Source organism: Nicotiana sylvestris, chromosome 8 (assembly GCF_000393655.2).
Source record: "Nicotiana sylvestris chromosome 8, ASM39365v2, whole genome shotgun sequence".
Classification (NCBI taxonomy): domain Eukaryota; kingdom Viridiplantae; phylum Streptophyta; class Magnoliopsida; order Solanales; family Solanaceae; genus Nicotiana; species Nicotiana sylvestris.
Window position 1 is genome coordinate 113855298 of NC_091064.1, and position 18401 is coordinate 113873698.

At 37.8% G+C, this 18401-nt stretch overlaps 1 protein-coding gene across 1 annotated transcript; it reads left to right on the top strand.

The window, feature by feature from the left end:
- The first annotated feature begins 7395 nt into the window (after window positions 1-7395).
- LOC138875547 (uncharacterized) lies at window positions 7396-9090 on the top strand. The gene is made up of 2 exons (XM_070154384.1): window positions 7396-7672; window positions 8549-9090. The coding sequence occupies exons 1-2, from the start codon at window positions 7396-7398 to the stop codon at window positions 9088-9090; spliced, it is 819 nt and encodes a 272-aa protein (XP_070010485.1).
- The last annotated feature ends 9311 nt before the right edge of the window (window positions 9091-18401 follow it).

Here is an 18401-nt window from a genome sequence, read left to right on the forward strand (position 1 = left end):
AAGGCAAGTCCATGGGATGTCCCGATTATCGTAAAAACTCGCGCCATAGGTTGCGTCATCGGTATGACATCATCATGGGAAGCCCAAGGAGTCAGGTATCAGAATCTTTTCCTATCGCTTCATTCTGAGAAATGCGGAGACAATCTGTATGTGGTGAAATCAGAGGGCCTAATTTCTTGCTATTGAGTCACTTCAGAAGAACACCTCGAGACCCCGAGGACATGAAGCCGTGACTGAGTTCCCTCCCTCGAAGCTCGTCAATATCCGACTTAAAGAAGATACAGATCGAGGCTGGAGTCAAATGGGGAACTCCCAAGGCACACGGCTAAGTCTGATAAAGATGGCCTGCCTAGAGCCTGTATCAAGGCATCACGTCTTGTCGTCCCATCTCCATGCTTTTACAATTAATATATTTGGTACTATAACGGGATTCCCCTCCTATATAAAGGGGATCCTCATCTCTTTGTAAGGGGTTGCTGATGCTCCAACTATTCTACACAAGATCAATAACAACTATCTCTCTCTCTTTTCTCTCTAACTTACTCGCTCGAGGCTACCTCTTTCATTTATTGCTTTCATACTTGTTCTTCTTTTATTGCTTGATATTGGCCATTAAGAGCCTCCTTTAATATCCTAACTGTTAACCCTTTCCTGATTATCCCTGTTAGCTCGAGCCCGAGCCCAGACATCGACCTCGAGGCCTCTCATCGGTCAGTCTGAGGCAGGGACAGTAAGCCTCTCGATTTGATTATAACCTTGTTTTAGTTCGTATTTCGTCGTTAAGCTTCTAATATCTAGCATCAACTGCTCTAACAACTAGCATAAAAATATATCACATATTTTTAGAGTCCCATCAACAAATTTAATTGTTATTACCATTTCACGGTAAACAGCTAACAATCCATCCAACATTTAGGGTTACTTTAACCACAGCTAGATCCTAATATCCTGTCTTTCTCTTAAACTATATTTGTTAGCTCCTATGGAGCATAACTGAGATGGGTGTGACTAATTGTACATACCTCTTTTACAATTGAAGGTAACTCAAAATGCTTATATTTCTCTGCTTGAATTGTAAATATTGTTAATCTTCATTAATTGGATACCTCGTACCCTTCTTCACTTTGCTTCTTTTACTTGCTAAAACTTGTGTTTACCTTCTGATTCTCTTATTCATTTTTACCATAAGAGTGGATAGATATTCTTGCCTGAGGGATCCTCATACAGAAGCTTACACATCTTAGTACATACATGATCTGCTGAATACCTCATATTTATTCATTATAAGCATGATGCAAACATTGAGTTCCTCTGATTCAACTCTTCCACAGCTATATCTCTTACCAACCATCTTTCTGGATGTAGGCATCATAGTATTATAAATAAGATAGATTTTAGGAAATTGAATTCTTACAACTGAGGTCTACCACACAAACTAGAGTAAGAAGAAAGAGTGACAATCCTAAATGCCTTGTAGCCTCCTACTTATAAGTGTGGTTTATAACACACCCATAAACAAGACTCTACTAGACACGACTTGTAGACTCCCTAGGACAGAACTGCTCTAATACCACTTCTATCACAACCCAAACCGATGGGCCGCGACGGGCACCCGGTGCCTTACTCAACTGAGTACCAACGTAATATATCTTTCTTATTATCATTGCCAAATGTGCCAAAGGGCCATCATGGGCTAACCAGAATAAACATAAGAGAATACTCAATATAGGACGACCCAACCTGAAATAAAAAGTTATACATGTGACATACGGGCGTATAATGCCAAAATGATCACTCGTACACTTAACATAGGCCGATAAGGCCATACTATCTTTCATATACATGACATATGTCTACAAGCCTCTAAGAGTAGATCAATACCATAAAGGTCGGGGCAGGGCCCCGCAATAATAATCAATACGCGTCCAAATCATACTGACCAAATAAACAACTCTTGAGCAAATAGAGCGCACCAACACCTTCCGCTGAATTGAGGGCCTACTTAGAGGACTCTCGACCTATCTATCGAGACCTGCGGACAAGAAACGCAGCGTCCCCAAGAAAAAGGGATGTCAGTACAGATAATGTACCGAGTATGTAAGGAATGAAAATCAGTAAATAAAATACATGAGAGAAACATGGAGTAAAAGACTCAACATGTATGTCTGAATGCTCTGTGAATCATCTAATATTATAATGTCATGCATATGCATAAAAATGTCATACCATGCATAGGTATATGCATTCATAACATCATCAAGCCTCTAAGGGCATTCCATCATATCATCTCGACCACTGTGGGAAAAATCATCAACGTATACCAGCTGATCAAGTGGTGGTGTGTATATAACGTCGTAACTATCCCATATATATATATATATATATATATATGCATATATAACACCATCTGGTCATGGGTCAATGTACATGTATAAATGAACGCAATGCATAAGAAGTACATCAATAAAATCTCTTGGAACGTCATAAGACCATTATGCCTTTGATTAATGTCATGAAGTAAACTTTATCAACCTATATATTTTCTGAGACCCATGAATAGAAAATAGAACAATAGGACACATGGGGAATCAAGAACATAAGCATCCTTAGTATTTATATGAATAGAGTCATTTATGAAATTTGTGCATTTGCTTGTTTCGCTTGTATCGTATGGATCATGCCAAAAGGAAATAAGGGATAGCCTTAACATACCTAAGCTGATTCTCTTGACAATCCCTCTAACACATGCCAATTGCGACGAAACACGTAATAATGAGATCGAAATAGGGAAAAATCCATATGATATTTTTGAGAAAGATTGCACCGTACTCTCTTAGAATCGCAAATCCCACGTTGCTATAGTATCAAGTCGTCTTGTATGAATTTTTTTGAAGCAATTTATGTTGCCATAGCAGATCCGTATGATATCTTTCTCAATGAATGAATGATTAGTAAGGTTCCTTATTATAGTTGTGTGGGCTCCACTTGATAAGGTTTACTTAGCAACCCCAAAATCTCCTAAAATGCCACCTAATTTCCTAAACCAAGAGTCACCACATGGTTTTTTATCCAATCTCATGGGCTTCCATGTGGGAGCCCTTAATCTTATGCAAATAATTCATCCCTTTTCTTAATTAATTTATTAATCCCCCACTAATCCATAAATTAACCAATTACTCACATAATTAAGAATTATCTCAAACTACTTAAAATATTACTTACTTTTAACACACTTTATACATATTATTATCATGGTCATATGGTACCTTATATGGCACTAGTCCATACATACCGGGTATTATAGCTCGGACCGTATTTTATTCCAAATTGACAATCTTCGACGAAATTCACTTTCTTCGATTCACTTACCCTCTCACTTTCACGAATTTACTTATCACTTGTTTGAAATAGCATAATACATATAACCTCAAAATAATCTCATTCCCGAACTTACGTCGATTAACTTACGACGAAACTTTAACGTACGAAAATATGGGATGTAACATCTCATTTCCGATCTTACATCAATTTACTTAAGGCGTACTTTCACGTACAAAAACATGGGGTGTGACACCAACCACTCTCTAAGCCATCAATCCCACTCTCAGAGACACTACTAGACATTTAAGTCCAAAAACACATACTGACACAACTGAAACTACCGAGCCCAAGTTGTGGTCTAAACCTGGCCTCAAGTCCGCCAGACAGGCCCACCTCCACAGCACAGAAAACACATCACGCACCTCACCCACAACATCACAAGTCGTCAGTGCATAGGTGATACTGAATGCTCAACATTACGTGTGAGTGGATGGAAGGAAATCAAGGATATACGCTTCAAGCTAAATCAATGTCGCACAATAATGAAATAAAGATCAGAGGCTTTTCCAGTATTCCATGTGGCCTCTTAAAGATAAGTATGGATGTAGGCATACCAATCCGCAAGACTCTACTATACCCTTGCTCATGACTCGTAAAACCTATGAACCTAGAGCTTTGATACCAACTTGTCACGACTCAAAATTCACCTAGCCGGGATGGAACCTATCCTAACACGCTAGGTAAGCCAAACAACAGTCAACACAACTCTAATAAAAATAATACTAAATCAATACGTGAAATAACTGAATTTCCATACAATAACCCAAGGATTGGTAGTATAATTCATGAGCCACTACGACTTAGATTTATAAAGCTAGTATGAAATAGATACAACGTCTGTTTGGAACATACATGAATAGAATACGAATCTAAAACTACCCAGAACAAGTGGTAGTTATATCCTGAAACCAGGTACATGATAAGTTGGTATTTTTCCCAACTTCTCTTATGCTTTTTAATAGAGTTATACCCCATTTGATGTGATTAATGGACTAACTATGTTCTGAATAATATAATTGTAGGTCATGGAGTTGGGTGAAAATTAAGAGATTGAAAATCATCAAATACCTGGAAGAAAAACATCAAATTCAGGCCAAAACTAAAGAAGAAAAATTCCATCTTACGTGGGTCACGCAAGTCGCCCACGCAGGTCACCCACGGAGTTGGAGAACTTGGAGGCAGAAAGTAAAAGTTCTGGAAATAGCCACGCATCTTGGTAATGCACTGAGAGCTAAACAAATAGACTACTGGGCCACGCATCCTGTGTGGGCCACGCAACTTGGCCACGCAAGACCCGACGAGGATAATTTTGTTAGCTTTTTAGAAGAGTATAAATAGTACTTTTTAGGTCTTTTTTTACAACTTTTGGCAGAGAGTAATATTGTACGGGCGGCTGTGAGTTTTCCTAAGGGTTAACAAGTGACATCACGATTTCTCAATCTTTCTCTTCTCTATTAGCATCAATGACTGGAGTAAAGGATAATTTGATTCTTTCTTCTACTGCCATGTATAGCTAAATTCATTAGCTAGGTTTGTGAATCCGGAGTGGTATTAAGACTATGGGTTATTAAAATCGATTCATCTTTGATTAAATATTGTGTTATCTAATTGCTCCATGCTTTCTTGTATCATTTGGTGGTTGCAAATACTAGATTAACGCCTATCACACTTAGTTCTAACTTGAAAAAGTGGAACCGAGTTTAGGTATAAAGCAATTAGCAAAATATTGGGTTGATCAAGGAATTAATCTTATCTCAACAAATGAAATCAAACTAGGAATAGGGAGATTCTTTATTTGGTCATGAACAATTGTATTGCATAGAGCTCTAAATAGCTTGGAAAGGCACTTGTGAGTAAAAACCTCTTAGTGTTGGAAAATACTAAGTTTGTGCTATTGATATTGCTGGTATAACACATGTTTGATTGATTGGAATCGAATACATCTATACCCATAGCATAGCATACATGAAGGATGAGAAATCCTAGTACTCTCTCTCATTGATTACTACTCTCTAATTATTTTCGCATTCTAAGTGTTTGATTAAATTTTGTAGTCATAATTTTAGAAGTAATTGGACAAAATATATCTTTTATTTGAAGATTACTTTAAGTTAATTGAATTCACATACTCTTTGACATTCTATCCCACACCATACTCCTCTGTGACAACCCGGCCAGTCGTCTCATGAGTTACCGCTTTGTTTTCCCATTTCTGCTTCTTATTTCTTTGTCTATCGGTTCTATATGTGATCGGGTTGGTTGACTCGGGTTCAGAAAGTTTTTGGTAAGGTTTGATACACTTAGTCTCTTTTGAGGAAGCTTAAGTTGGAAAAGTCTCTCGAAAAAGTCTCTTTGGAGTTGCACACCCCTAGTGAGCGCGGGTACCTATTGTGATGTGAGATATAGCTCGAGGGGCTGGTATTGTTCTGAGATATTGCCCGAGGGGAGGATTTGTTGATATTGTGCCCGAGGGGCGAACCTTTATGTGTTTATCTTTCTTAATTGCCTATCATTTACCTGTTTAATTGCCGAAAAGGGTTTTTCATGAAGTTTAATTTGAACTAAAATGACTTTCACATATCTTTTACTGATTTACTGTTTTTACTGGTTTTACTACTTCATTATAGCCTGTAATGTTCCTTACGTGATTTCGTGCTTTCAGTCTTTATTTATGATTATTACTCACAGAGTTGGAGTACTCACTTTACTCCCTGCACCCCGTGTGCAGATTCAGGCACATCTGGTCCCGCTCCCGAGTTTTGATCTTTCTGGCTCAGGCGAATCTGAAGATTCTCTAGGTAGCTGCCTGTGTTCGTAGCCCAGAGCTTCTTCCCTATCTTATTTCTCCTTGTTTTACTTTTTGTATTAAACTCTATAGACTTCGGAGTATTCCTGATTTTTAGATGCTCATGACTAGTGACACCCCGGTATCGGGCTGTGTTGGGTTGTTCTTCCGCATATTTGTACTATTGACTTCTTAAATGTTGGATTATTTATCATGTTTTAGACTTGATTCTCATTGTTAACTGTTTAAAAACTGAAATGGGTAAGTGTCGGCTGGCCTTGTCTTCATGAGAGGCTTCATCATGACCGGGTTCGGGTTAAGGTCATGACATCCTCGTGGGATCAACCCCAACCTTGTTGGATTTATTATTGAAATCGAATGTACTACTTCAATTTGAGAGTAGGATTGGACGTGACCAATTTTTTGCATCGTTGCCGGGGAGTATGGTGTTCTTGTGTTACTGTATTATTGTGTGTTTATTCGAGTTCTTATCTTTTCTTCGTTGTTATTTTTATCTGTTTCCTTTTGGTGTAGATTGCGATGGCGGAAGAATATATTGGCGCTCTACCTTTAGGTCATATTGAGGAAGCACCTCGTGCATACTGAGTAGCAAATCGAAACCAATTGAACGAACAAGTTCCACCACTTTAACAAATAATTCCACAGGCACCTAGAGCACAACAAGATACACCAAAAGCAGTGTGCAATTAAGGATATGCTAGTGCAATTGTACCACCAAGGATAAGGGGGTACCTTCACAATCACTAGTGTCATGATTAACATGCTTCAAGATAGAGGATAAATCACAAGAGACCCCAATCAAAATTCTAACAAACAACTCAAGAACTTCATCGATGTGTGCCAAATGAACAAGCAACCAAGTGTCTTGGATGAGTAGTACAATTGAGGTTATTTCTGTTCTCATTAAGAGACAAACTTTAGATTGGTTGGAGAGATTTCCAAATCACTCAGTTCACTCATGGGACAAACCTATGAAGAAGTTCTTAGCAAATATTTCCCATCAGGGAGAATAGCCATATTGAGAGATGAAATTTTGGGGTTCAGACAACATCCCACAGAGGAATTGCATTAAATATAGGAGAGATATCGTGGAATGGTTAAGGAATGTCCAAACACCGACATAACTGACAACATGCTTCTGCAATAATTCTAACACGGTCTTAATACCACCAATCAAACCTATGTAACCAATTGGTTGGGGAAATATAATGAACAAGACGTATCAAGAAGCTAAAGACATATTGGATGAAATGACCGACACATCAGCCGCTTGGCAATCTAGAGCCAATATGCCCCAAGGCAATCCATCTATGGTAAACTTAACTAAGAAAATGGAAGCTCAAGGAGAACGAATTGCAGAATTGACAACAACATTGGAGCTGCTAGCCAAGAACCAAATTCCAAGGCAAGTTAATGCTATGGACAATGTTCAAGGTTCGGGCTTTAATCAAACAATAATGGCTAACCAACTCCAGGGTCAAAAGAGTACTTATTTTGCCTAAGGATCAAATAAAGAAGGTAACTTCCAAGAACAATGTTACCAGACGCAAATTGAGGGTGCTCAACATCGGGGTAACTATCAAGGAAGTCAACAAAGGTCAAAAAACCAAGGACAATGGAGACATGGCAATCAATGGCAAGAGAGAAGTTCGAATAGGTCCAACCAAGGCAATCAAGGCTAGAACGACAATAATCAAGAAAATCGCAATGGAGGGCCACCTCAGAACTACAACCAACAAAGGCCATACAACTGCCAAGGGCAATCTTCTGGTGATCCCGAGCTAAGATGTATGATGGTGAGAATGATTAAAAACAAGGAGCGGTCTGACAAAGAAAGGATAGAAATAAATCAAGTGGTTAGTTCGCATACCACGTTAATCAAGAAGATTGAGAATCAATTGGGGCATATTTCATCTCAACTAAATGTGAGGCCATGCGGAGCATTGCAAAGTGATATTGTTGCAAATCCAAAGGGAAATGAGGGTATAAGCCAAATCTTTGCAACTACCACGAGGAGTGGTAAAGTTCTTAAAGGAAGAACCATTTTGACTGAAGATGATGAATAAGAGGAGACTACACCTCCTAGAGTTTCCGACCCTCCTAAAGCCGATGTATCGGTAGTAGAGTTATATGTGGTTGAAGAGATGAAACAAGCACCAAGTGCTCTTCAATATGTGATTGATATACCTCCCAAAGGAAATAAAGTAATCAAAAACGCAATTAAGGAGGATCCTAAGTCCTACAAGCAACTACCTAGGCCACATCCTCCTTATCCGTAGAGGATTTCCAAACAACAGAAAGAGGGACAATTGCAGAAATTGTATAACATACTGAACTAGATCATTATTACTGTGCCTTTAGTGGAGGCACTTGAGAAAATGCCAGGGTATGCCAAGTTCATGAAAGTCTTGGTCACCAAGAAGAAAAATATCAACTTTGAGATAGTCAAAGTGACACATCAGTGCAGTGCAATCATTTCACATTCCGAAGTGAAATGGATGGAGGGTCCGAGGGCATTCACTATCATTTATACTATTAGTGTGATAAGCTTCGCCAAAGCATTATGTGATTTGGGAGCAAGTACTAATCTAATGCCTTACGATGTGTTCAAGAGATTGGGGTTAGGTTATCCAAGGCCTACTTCTATGAAGCTTCTTATTGTAGATCGAACTCTGAAGAAGTCGTTGGGGGTTATTGATGACATTCTTATCAAGGTGGGTCATTTTTACTTCCCATCCAACTTTTTGATATTGGACTACGAAGCAGATAGAGAGGTCCCCATCATATTTGGTAGATTATTTTTGGCTACTGGGTGGGCCATTTGTGATGTGGAAGAGGAAGAACCAAAATTTCACTTGAATGATGAAGAAGAAATCTTCCATATCCAGAATTCTATGACGTAATCATATGACTATGGAGTGATCTCTGTGATTGATATAGTAGATGAATTGGTAGATGAGGACATGAAAGAAATGTGTCATGATGAATCCACGAGGATGGTTCTCCTAAATTCAAATAATTACCCCATGGACAAGTTGCGGTTCCAATCTTGTGAGAAGGCATCATTGTACAAGCAGAAGAATAAATACCTCTACCACAAGAAAAAGTTTTACCCGGAGGATATGGTTCTTCATTACAATTCAAGATTCAAATTGTTGTGGGAAAGGATTAAATCGAAATGGTGTGCGCCATTCAAAGTTGTTAATGTATGCCCATTTGGTGTCGTGGATTTGGAATCCGAAGCTGGGATGAGATTTTTCAAGGTAAATTGGTAAAGACTTCGACGCTATTTTGGTGAAATTGATAGAGAAAAATTAGTCTCAGGATTTGAGTTGGGGGAAACCCCAATGGAATAGTGAAGTTGGTTGTTGTTACATCGTGCCTTGATGTTAAATAAGGCTCTTTTTGGGAGGAAAACCAAGTTCTCTGCTTTAATTTGTTATTGTTTCTTTTATTTTAATAAATTAGCATTACTTTTTATCTGTTACTTTGATGTATTTTGGTTTTACAATTTAAGCAGGTTGGGTATTTGAAGAGGAAAGCTGAATTTGTTGGTGATAAACGGGGGAAAGTCTGAGTACCCACTAGAGTTGTTGGTGACATCATCACGCTTGGATTGAGGGAGTTCTCTTTACCTTTCCCCTTACTCTTATTTTGATTGCATTAAAAGCAATGCAAATTTATTGTTTGGGGGAGGGCATTCATGATTTTAGGTGTTAGCAATAACCTCTTTGGGTTTTCTTTTCCATGGTTATTTCACAAAGTTATAATTTTTGAACCGAGTATCTTTTTATTTTTTTTAGTAGTAGCTGGTAGTTAATAAATTAGTGTTGATGGTAGTATTCTTATCCCCTAGCCAACTCATGACTTGTTTGGCACCAATACAACTTAAACCTTAGCATATGAATTTTTGGGAGTTAAAAAAGATTGAAGTAATGGTCTTACTTGTGACTTTATGTTCAATCTTTGGCTCGTTAATTTTATTAAATAGTCTTTTAGGCTATGTATGACTTCTTGAATTCATTTGCTTTAATTGGACCTTGAATACATACTCGACTTGAGTGTTGCATGTTCCATGAGTGGAAAGGTTTTTGTCGAGTTCTCTTATTTCTTTTGTGGTCTAGAATTTTTCCTAAGTGTGTATCAAGGCGAAATCTCAGGTTGCACTTAGTTTGAAAAGTGATATTAGGCTTTCATTGGACCGCTAGTACCTTAAATTTCCCACCCTTTGCAGGTTTACCCAAGTTAACCCCCTTGAGCCTTTAGTCTTTTATTCGGCAACCATATTACAAATATTTTTTCCTTTTAATGTTGACCGCTTTTGATGCCCCGACCTTCTTGAGTACTTGAAGCTACAATTTAGGCTTTTAGCTTAATTTTGGTAGAGTTGACGAGAAAAGTTTATTGTGAAGGCTAAATAATTGAAGGCGATGACTTTACCACATTGACAAAAGTGTATATATTTCTCAAAACAAAAAGAGCCAGAGAGAGAGAGAAAGAAAAGAAGAAAAAAATACTTGTGAAATAAAAAGTTTGACATGGTGTTAAAGTTGATAAAGGAGGAAAAGGATGGAATTTTTATTAGAAAGTATTTTGAAGTGTTAACTTGTAGTGCTTAGAAAGGTCGTAGTCACTTCTTATCTATATTGATATCCTACCTCTAACCAAAAGCCTACATTATATTCCCACAAGTCCTAAATAATTTTGAACTAGATGCACCTACATTAGTGAAGATTTACACGAAGGGCAAGCTTATGGTACCACTTTTGAGCAGTTGAATATCTTTGTGAGAGAGAGTGCTTAATTCTTTCTACTTGTCATCCACTCTTTTTTTGAAAGATATAGTATGTGTGTGGATTCTTTGTTAATTGTGAGGGCACATGAAAATTCGAGTTAAGAATTTGTTTCTTTTTCCAATTGAGATGAATGAGCAAAAGACAGTTATTTTGTAATGAAGAGTCAAATTTAGAGGCTTTAATGTCATGACTTTGGTTGTTGATTTGATTGGTAGTGTTTAAGCACTTGAATAAAAATTGAGCTTTTTGGAAAGATGTGATGATTCATATGCTTTGGATTAATTATTGGTACCAACCGAAGTTGCGAGTTTTGTGCTTGAAATTGGGTTGTCGCTGAGTGCTGAATTTTGTTGTTAGCTTGATTGTTTCGTTGTTCTTATGAGTCTGGCTTGTATTTTAATTTGATTGAGGGCAAGCTAAGAGTATGTTTGGGGGAGTTGATAAGTTGGTATTTTTTCCAACTTCTCTTATGCCTTTTAATAGAGTTATACTCCACTCGATGTGATTAATGGACTAATTATATTTTGAATGATATAATTGTAGGTTATGGAGTTGGGTGAGAAATAAGAGATTGAAAATCATCAAATACCAACAAGAAATAAATCAAATATAGGCCAAACTTGAAGAAGAAATCTAAAGAAGCAAAAGTCCATCTTGTGTGGGCCATACAAGTCGCCCACGCAGGTCACCCACGCAGTTGGAGAACTTGGCAATTCACTGAGAGAACAAAAAAATAGAGTATTGGGCCACGCATCCTGCGTGGACCACGCAAAATCCGATGAGGATAATTTTGTCAGCTTTTTTGAAGAGTATAAATAGTAATTTTTAGGTTTTTTTGTTAACTTTTGACAGAGAGGAATATTGTACGAGCGGCTGTGATTTTTTCTAAGGGTTAACAAGTGACATCACAGTTTCTCAATCTTTCTCTTCTCTATTAGCATCAATGACTGGATTAAAGGATAATTTAATTGTTTCTTCTATTGTCATGTCTAGCTAAACTCATTAGCTAGGGTTGTGAATCCAGAGTGGTGTTATGACTATGGGTTATTAATAGTGATTCGTATTAGATTAAATATTATGTTATCTAATTGTTCCATGCTTTCTTGTATAATTTAGTGGTTGCAAACACTAGATTAATGCCTATCACACTTAGTTCTAAATTGAAAAGGTGAAAACAAGTTTAGGTATAAAGCAATTAGCAAGGAATTGGGTAGATTAAGGAATTATTTTCATCTCAATTAATGGAATCAAACTAGGAATAGGGAGATTTTTACTTGGTCATGAACAATTATATTGCATAGAGCTCTAAATAGCTTGGAAAGACATTTGTGAGTAAAAAAATCTTAGTGATGGAAAATGCTAAGTTGGTGTTATTGATATTGTTGTCATAACACATATTTGATTGATTGGAATCAAATACATCTATACTCATAGAATAGCATACATGAAGGATGAGCAACCCCAGTGCTTTCTCTCATTGATTACTATCTCTAATTATTTTCGCATTCTAAGTGTTTGATTAAATTTCATAGTCATAATTTTAGAAGTAATTGTAGAAAATCAATCTTTTATTTGAAGATCACTTTAAGTTCATTGAATTCACACACTCTTTGACATTCTATCATACTCCTTGTGGGATCGACCCCAGCCTTGTTGGGTTTATTATTGTAATAGACCGTACTACTTTCAATTTGAGAGTAGGATTAAACGTGACCAGTACATCTTTAATGCCAACTCCCGTTATACATAGTAGCATCATCTCCAAAATCTACGCAAGGTGTAGAGGTGTAGTATGAGTACAACCAACCCACTCAGCAAGTATCAAAACTAACCTCAGCGAGATAATAGAAGCAAGAATTATAAATGTTACTTTTAATCACATGTACAATTCATAACTTCAACAAGTACAGAACAATAATATGATCAAGTCAGAATCCTAGATAAAACTGCCTTGGTGCACACAATAATTTAATGTACTTTGCTTAGTCAACAATCCACCATATAAAGAAGATGTGCAAATAAGTCAGGTAAACAACTAAGAAAATTGCGAGTAAAGATGAATGCAATAACCTAATCAACATTGGTCAGCCTTTCCTTAGAGATACCATAACGGAACCAAACCACTGATAAGCTATTTCCAGAGTCCACATAAACCAGAAACCCGTCGGTTTCTCACAATCTGTGTGTACACCATCAAGAAGAAACATGAGAGGGTGACCCTAGGGGGATGAATTCATATTCATATGCTGCACAGACAACGCACATGCTAATAATATCAACCGCGCAGACAACTCACGTGCTATACTGATAATTCATGTACCAATAATAGCAATATCTCGTATCCACATGGACAACTCACGTGCCAATATCGCAATCTGCCCAGCGTGGTCACATGCTCAATATCACAATCTGCCCTGCGTAATCACATGCTCAATATCACAATCTGTCCGGCATGGTCACATGCTCAATATCAAAATCCACCTGGAGTGATCACAGGCTCAATAACACAATTCGCATGGCATGGTCACATGCCACTGGTCCAATCAATATCACACAAAAACTAATATACAAGAATACATGTACATGATAAATGAATATCAATTTCATATTCTTGAAGTGGTATAAGTGACATGCTAAGGTGTATGCATGTGTAGAGTGTGCTATAATAACTCAAATCAGGCAAATACATCACGAAAGTAGAAATTATCAGGCTTAATCAGGAGATTAATCTCTATGTAACCTCAAATATGGCTCAAATAGCTCACAATAGGGGTACAAATATAAGAAACACCATAGCATTAAGATTAGAAACTAATTCAAGGCATATCATAGCCTAACCACTACCCTAAGCATGAATAATACCCTGATGTACGCACATAGGCTAAACCCCACAAATGTGTGCGACCATAGCATGTAGCTATCGTAAATAGCTCAGTCAACCAGTGCCTCAACCAAGTTTAGGTAAGATACTTACCTCAAGCAAACCAAATCGATACTCTAGAAGCGCCATCCTACACGAATAGACCTTCGAACGGATAGAAACTAGTCATAAGCAACTCAAAAATATCAAATAATGCCATAGGGAAAAAACATAATTGATAAAGGTCAAACTTTGATCAAATACTTAAGGCAACCAAAAAGTCAAATCGAGCCCGCACCTTGGAACCCAACAAAACTCATAAATTCTGACAATCAATTTTGATACGAGTCCAACCATACTAGTTTCACTAAAATTCGACCCCAATTCGTTGTTCAAATCTCAAATATTCCCTTTAGAATAGTTTTAACAAAATCCCCCAAATTTCTCTTTAGATTCATCAATTCAGTGCCAACATCAAAGGTAGAATCATGTAAAATAATCACATCCAAGTCAAAAATACTTACACAATTCCAAAGGTGAAAACCCCCTCAAAAATTACCCAAATTCGAGCTCCCACTCTCAAAATATGGTAAAATGAGCTCAAAGTACAAAAATAGAATCTTATATGCATTGCCCAGCAGTACGTTACGCGATCGTTGTCGTACCCTCGTAAAAAGCTTACAAAAAGCTCTATGCTTTCGCAACAATAACCACGTGAACACGACGACCACAAATGCCTAACAGTCCTCCAACGTGACCTGAAAAATGCGAACGCAAAGATAAGCTCCCCCATCTCCCACAATCGCGAACCACGATCGTGAACCCCCTTTGCGAACGTGAAGAACAAGTCTCTTCTATCTAATATATTTTACCCGCGAACACGATGGCTTACATGCGAATGTGATGAAAAACGAACCCATCTAACAAAACACTCAACGTAATTGCTTTTGTACTCCTGCATTAGCAAATCTCAATTGAAGCACCAGAAAACCAACAACTCAAGCAAACTCCGAAATGGTACGAAATCAATCCGAAACACACCCGAGTCCTTCAGGACCCTGTTTGAACATACCAAAAAGTCCTAAAATATAATACATACCTACTTGAGGCCCCAAATCACGCAAAATAACATCAATATCACAAATCGCCGATCAAGATCGAACTCTTAAGTTCTTAAACATCAAACTTCAACCAAGCATCACATTCAAGCCTAACCAATCCAGAATGAACCCAAATTCTGCGCACAAGTTTCAAATGACATAAAAAATCTATTCAACTCCCAGAACAATAATTTGAACCCAATAACATCGAAATGAACTCACGGTCAAACCTATGAACTTCCAAACTTTCTAATTGACAACTTTCACCAATTAGATTCAAAATCATCTGGAAACTCCCAAAAGCAAATCCAGGAATACGCCTACATCCAAAATCACCATTCGGACCTAATAGAACCATCTATACTCCGATCGGGGATCAAATATACCAAGTCAAACTTGATCAATTCTTTTAACTTAAAGCTCCAAATTGAGAATCATTCTTCCAAATCAATCCTGAACCACTCGAAAACCAAAACGGACCATACACGCAACTCATAATACATAATGTGAAGCTACTCAAGACCTCAAACCACCAAAAAAATACAACTGCTCAAAACGACCAGCCGGATCATTATAGATTGTTGTTTCTTAAACTTAATGTAGTTTCCATTATTGAATCGTCATATTAGTATAGTTTCAAGATAGGACAAAGGACAAGAGGAGTAACCATACTACTCTCATTTTTTTCTACTATATTATCACTTCATCTAGTTAAATACAAATTAAAAACAATAGTTAATTGTAGTCTAACAACAAAAAGAAATATATATTTGTTATAAAATACATTATTTATATAGATGTCCACTATATAATATAACTCCCACTACTCTTCTCTATTATGTAAATAACCTCCCCACTACTCTTCACCATCATTGTTGTAACTCCCACACCTTCATTACCTCATTCATAATCTTCTCCCATGATCTCAATAGATAATATCATGTTCATGGAATCCCTTGGTATGACCTCCGTGATCTTTTATCTATTTTCTTATTTAATATTATTACTTTGTGTGACGACCCGGCCGGTCGTCTTAATAATTAATGCCCCTATCCCCTATTAACTATTTTTCCCGAGTTCATTTATGCTATTTTGATTTGCCGGGATGTTCGATTTTGAGTTTCGGAGAGTTTTGGGATACTTAGTCCCTAAAAGAGAGCTTAAGTGTTGGAAATATGACCGTAATCGGAACAGTATGAAGACGACCTTGAAATGGAAATCCAATGGTTTTGTTAGCTCTGTTGGGTGATTTCAGGGTTAGGAGCATGTTCGGATTGTGTTTTGGAGGTCCGTAGCTAATTTAGGCTTGAAATGCCGAAAGTTGGATTTTTAAAGTTACCGGTCCGATAGTGAGATTTTGATCCGAGGGTCAGAATGGAATTCCGAGAGTTATAGTAGTTATATTGTGTCATTTGGGATGTGTGTGAAAAATTTCAGGTCATTCGGAAGTGGTTTGGTTGGGTTTTTGATCAAAAGCGGAATTCGGAAGATTTTTGAAACTTAGGCTTGAATCCGATGTGTTTTGGTTGTTTTGATGTTGTTTGAAGTGTTTTGAAGATTGGTACAAGTTCATAAGGTTTTAGGATATGTTGATTCCTTTGGTTGAGGTCTCAGGGGCCTCGGGATGAATTCGGATGGTTCACAGAAGGATTTAGAGTTGAAGTTTGCTGCAGCAGCTGGTCTTTTGTCATAACCACACCTGCGGTTTGGGTTCCGCAGGTGCGGAGCCGCAGAAGCGGCATAGAGAACGCAGAAGCGGAATTTGGGAATTCTTCAGAAACCGCAAAAGCGGTACCGCATCTGCAGACGGGGAGCCGTAGATGTGGAAGTTGGCATTTAAGTGGAAGTCGCAGATGCGACAAAGTCTCCGCAGATGCGGTCCCAAGGTCGCAAATGCAGAAAATGCTGGGCAGAACATATAAATAGTTGCCTTCGCAAATTTGAACTATTCTTTCACCATTTTCATCCGGGTTTGAAGCTTTTGAGAGAGATTTTTGAGGAAAACAAAAAGGAATCACTTGGAGGTAACATCCTCGACTTCATAACTCGTTTTTATGTGATTAAAGACCTAATTAGTGGTGAAATTTGGGGGAAAAGGGTAATTAGGGCTTGAGTTTAAGAGACCTTTAAATGAGAATTTGAGGGGTCATTTCAACTCCGATTTCAGTGTTCTTATTATGTATAAACTCGTGAGAGTACGAGGGTTCTGAAAATGTGAATTTCACCTGATTCCAAGATGTGGGCCTGATGGGCGTTTTGGTCATTTTACATAATTTTGCATGTTAGCTTAGACTTTAATTGTAGAATCAGTTACTTGAAGTGTTATTTACATTATGCAATTGAATTGAATAGATTTGGGTCATTTGGAGTCGAGTACTTGTGGCAAGAACGTGGTCTCAGGTTGATTTTTGAGTCAGTTCGAGGTAAGTGGCTTGCCTAACCTTATGTGGGGGACTTTCCTCTTAGGATATGACATATTTAATAATTGAAATGCCTTGTACGTAAGGTGAAGAGCGCGTACTTGAGCTAATTGTTGAAAATCCGGTTTTACCTTAAGTATTTTAATTGAGTTCCTTTTTTCCTTCTTTATTCTACTTGCGAATTTAGCCTGTTGTTAGTTTAGAAAAGCATGTTTAGTTGACTTAATTGCCTATTTTCTTAAACTGCCTTAATTGCATTACGTGGAGCATGTTAGGCTAGAATTAACTGTTTACTTGGTTCGAAATTAGCATTTAATTGAGTATTCTTGTGTTGCTTCTGTGTGTTTTAATTTGGGACTACGGGACGGCATCCCGGGAGATCCCCTGTACGTATTTATGATTTGGATGGAGGTGCAGGATACCAAGAGATCCCTGAAACGTATATTGAGGATACCGAGAGATCCTCGGGATACCAAGATATCCCTAGCATATATTGAGGATACTAAGAGATCCTCGGGATACCAAGAGATCCCTCGTATACATAGAGGATACCAAGAGATCCTCAGGATACCACGAGATCCCCCGGTTATCATCCTTACAGTGAATGGTTTTTCCTTGTGGTTGCCTTTATCTCTATTTTCCATTATTGTACTCTTATTATACTGTATAGATTCTCAATTTTACTTCTTATCTTATCCTGTCATTCTATTATTTATTTAACCTTAGTAGGGCCCTGACCTTCCTCATCACTACCCGACCGAGGTTAGGCTTGGCACTTACTGAGTACTGTTGTGGTGTACTCATGCCTCTTCTGCGCATGTTTTTTATGTACAGATCCAGGTACCGCTGCTCAGGCCTACCATCCTTGAGGGAGACAACTTCTTTAGAGACTTTGAGGTACATCTGCTGCGTTCGTAGACCAAGGAGTCCTTTTACATTCCTGCCTTAGTATTTAGCCCTTCTGTATTTTTATGTTCTTATTAGACGTTCCGGAGTTAGAGCTATGTAGTATTTATCTTAGCTTGTGATTCGTGGGTT

Excerpts from the sequence above, each read along its gene's own strand:
- LOC138875547 (XM_070154384.1), top strand. The coding sequence starts at position 7,396 with ATGAACAAGACGTATCAAGAAGCTAAAGACATATTGGATGAAATGACC. Across the intron at positions 7,673-8,548 it reads CCAACTCCAGGGTCAAAAGA|TGGAGGCACTTGAGAAAATG; the intron begins GTACTTATTTTG and ends CTGTGCCTTTAG.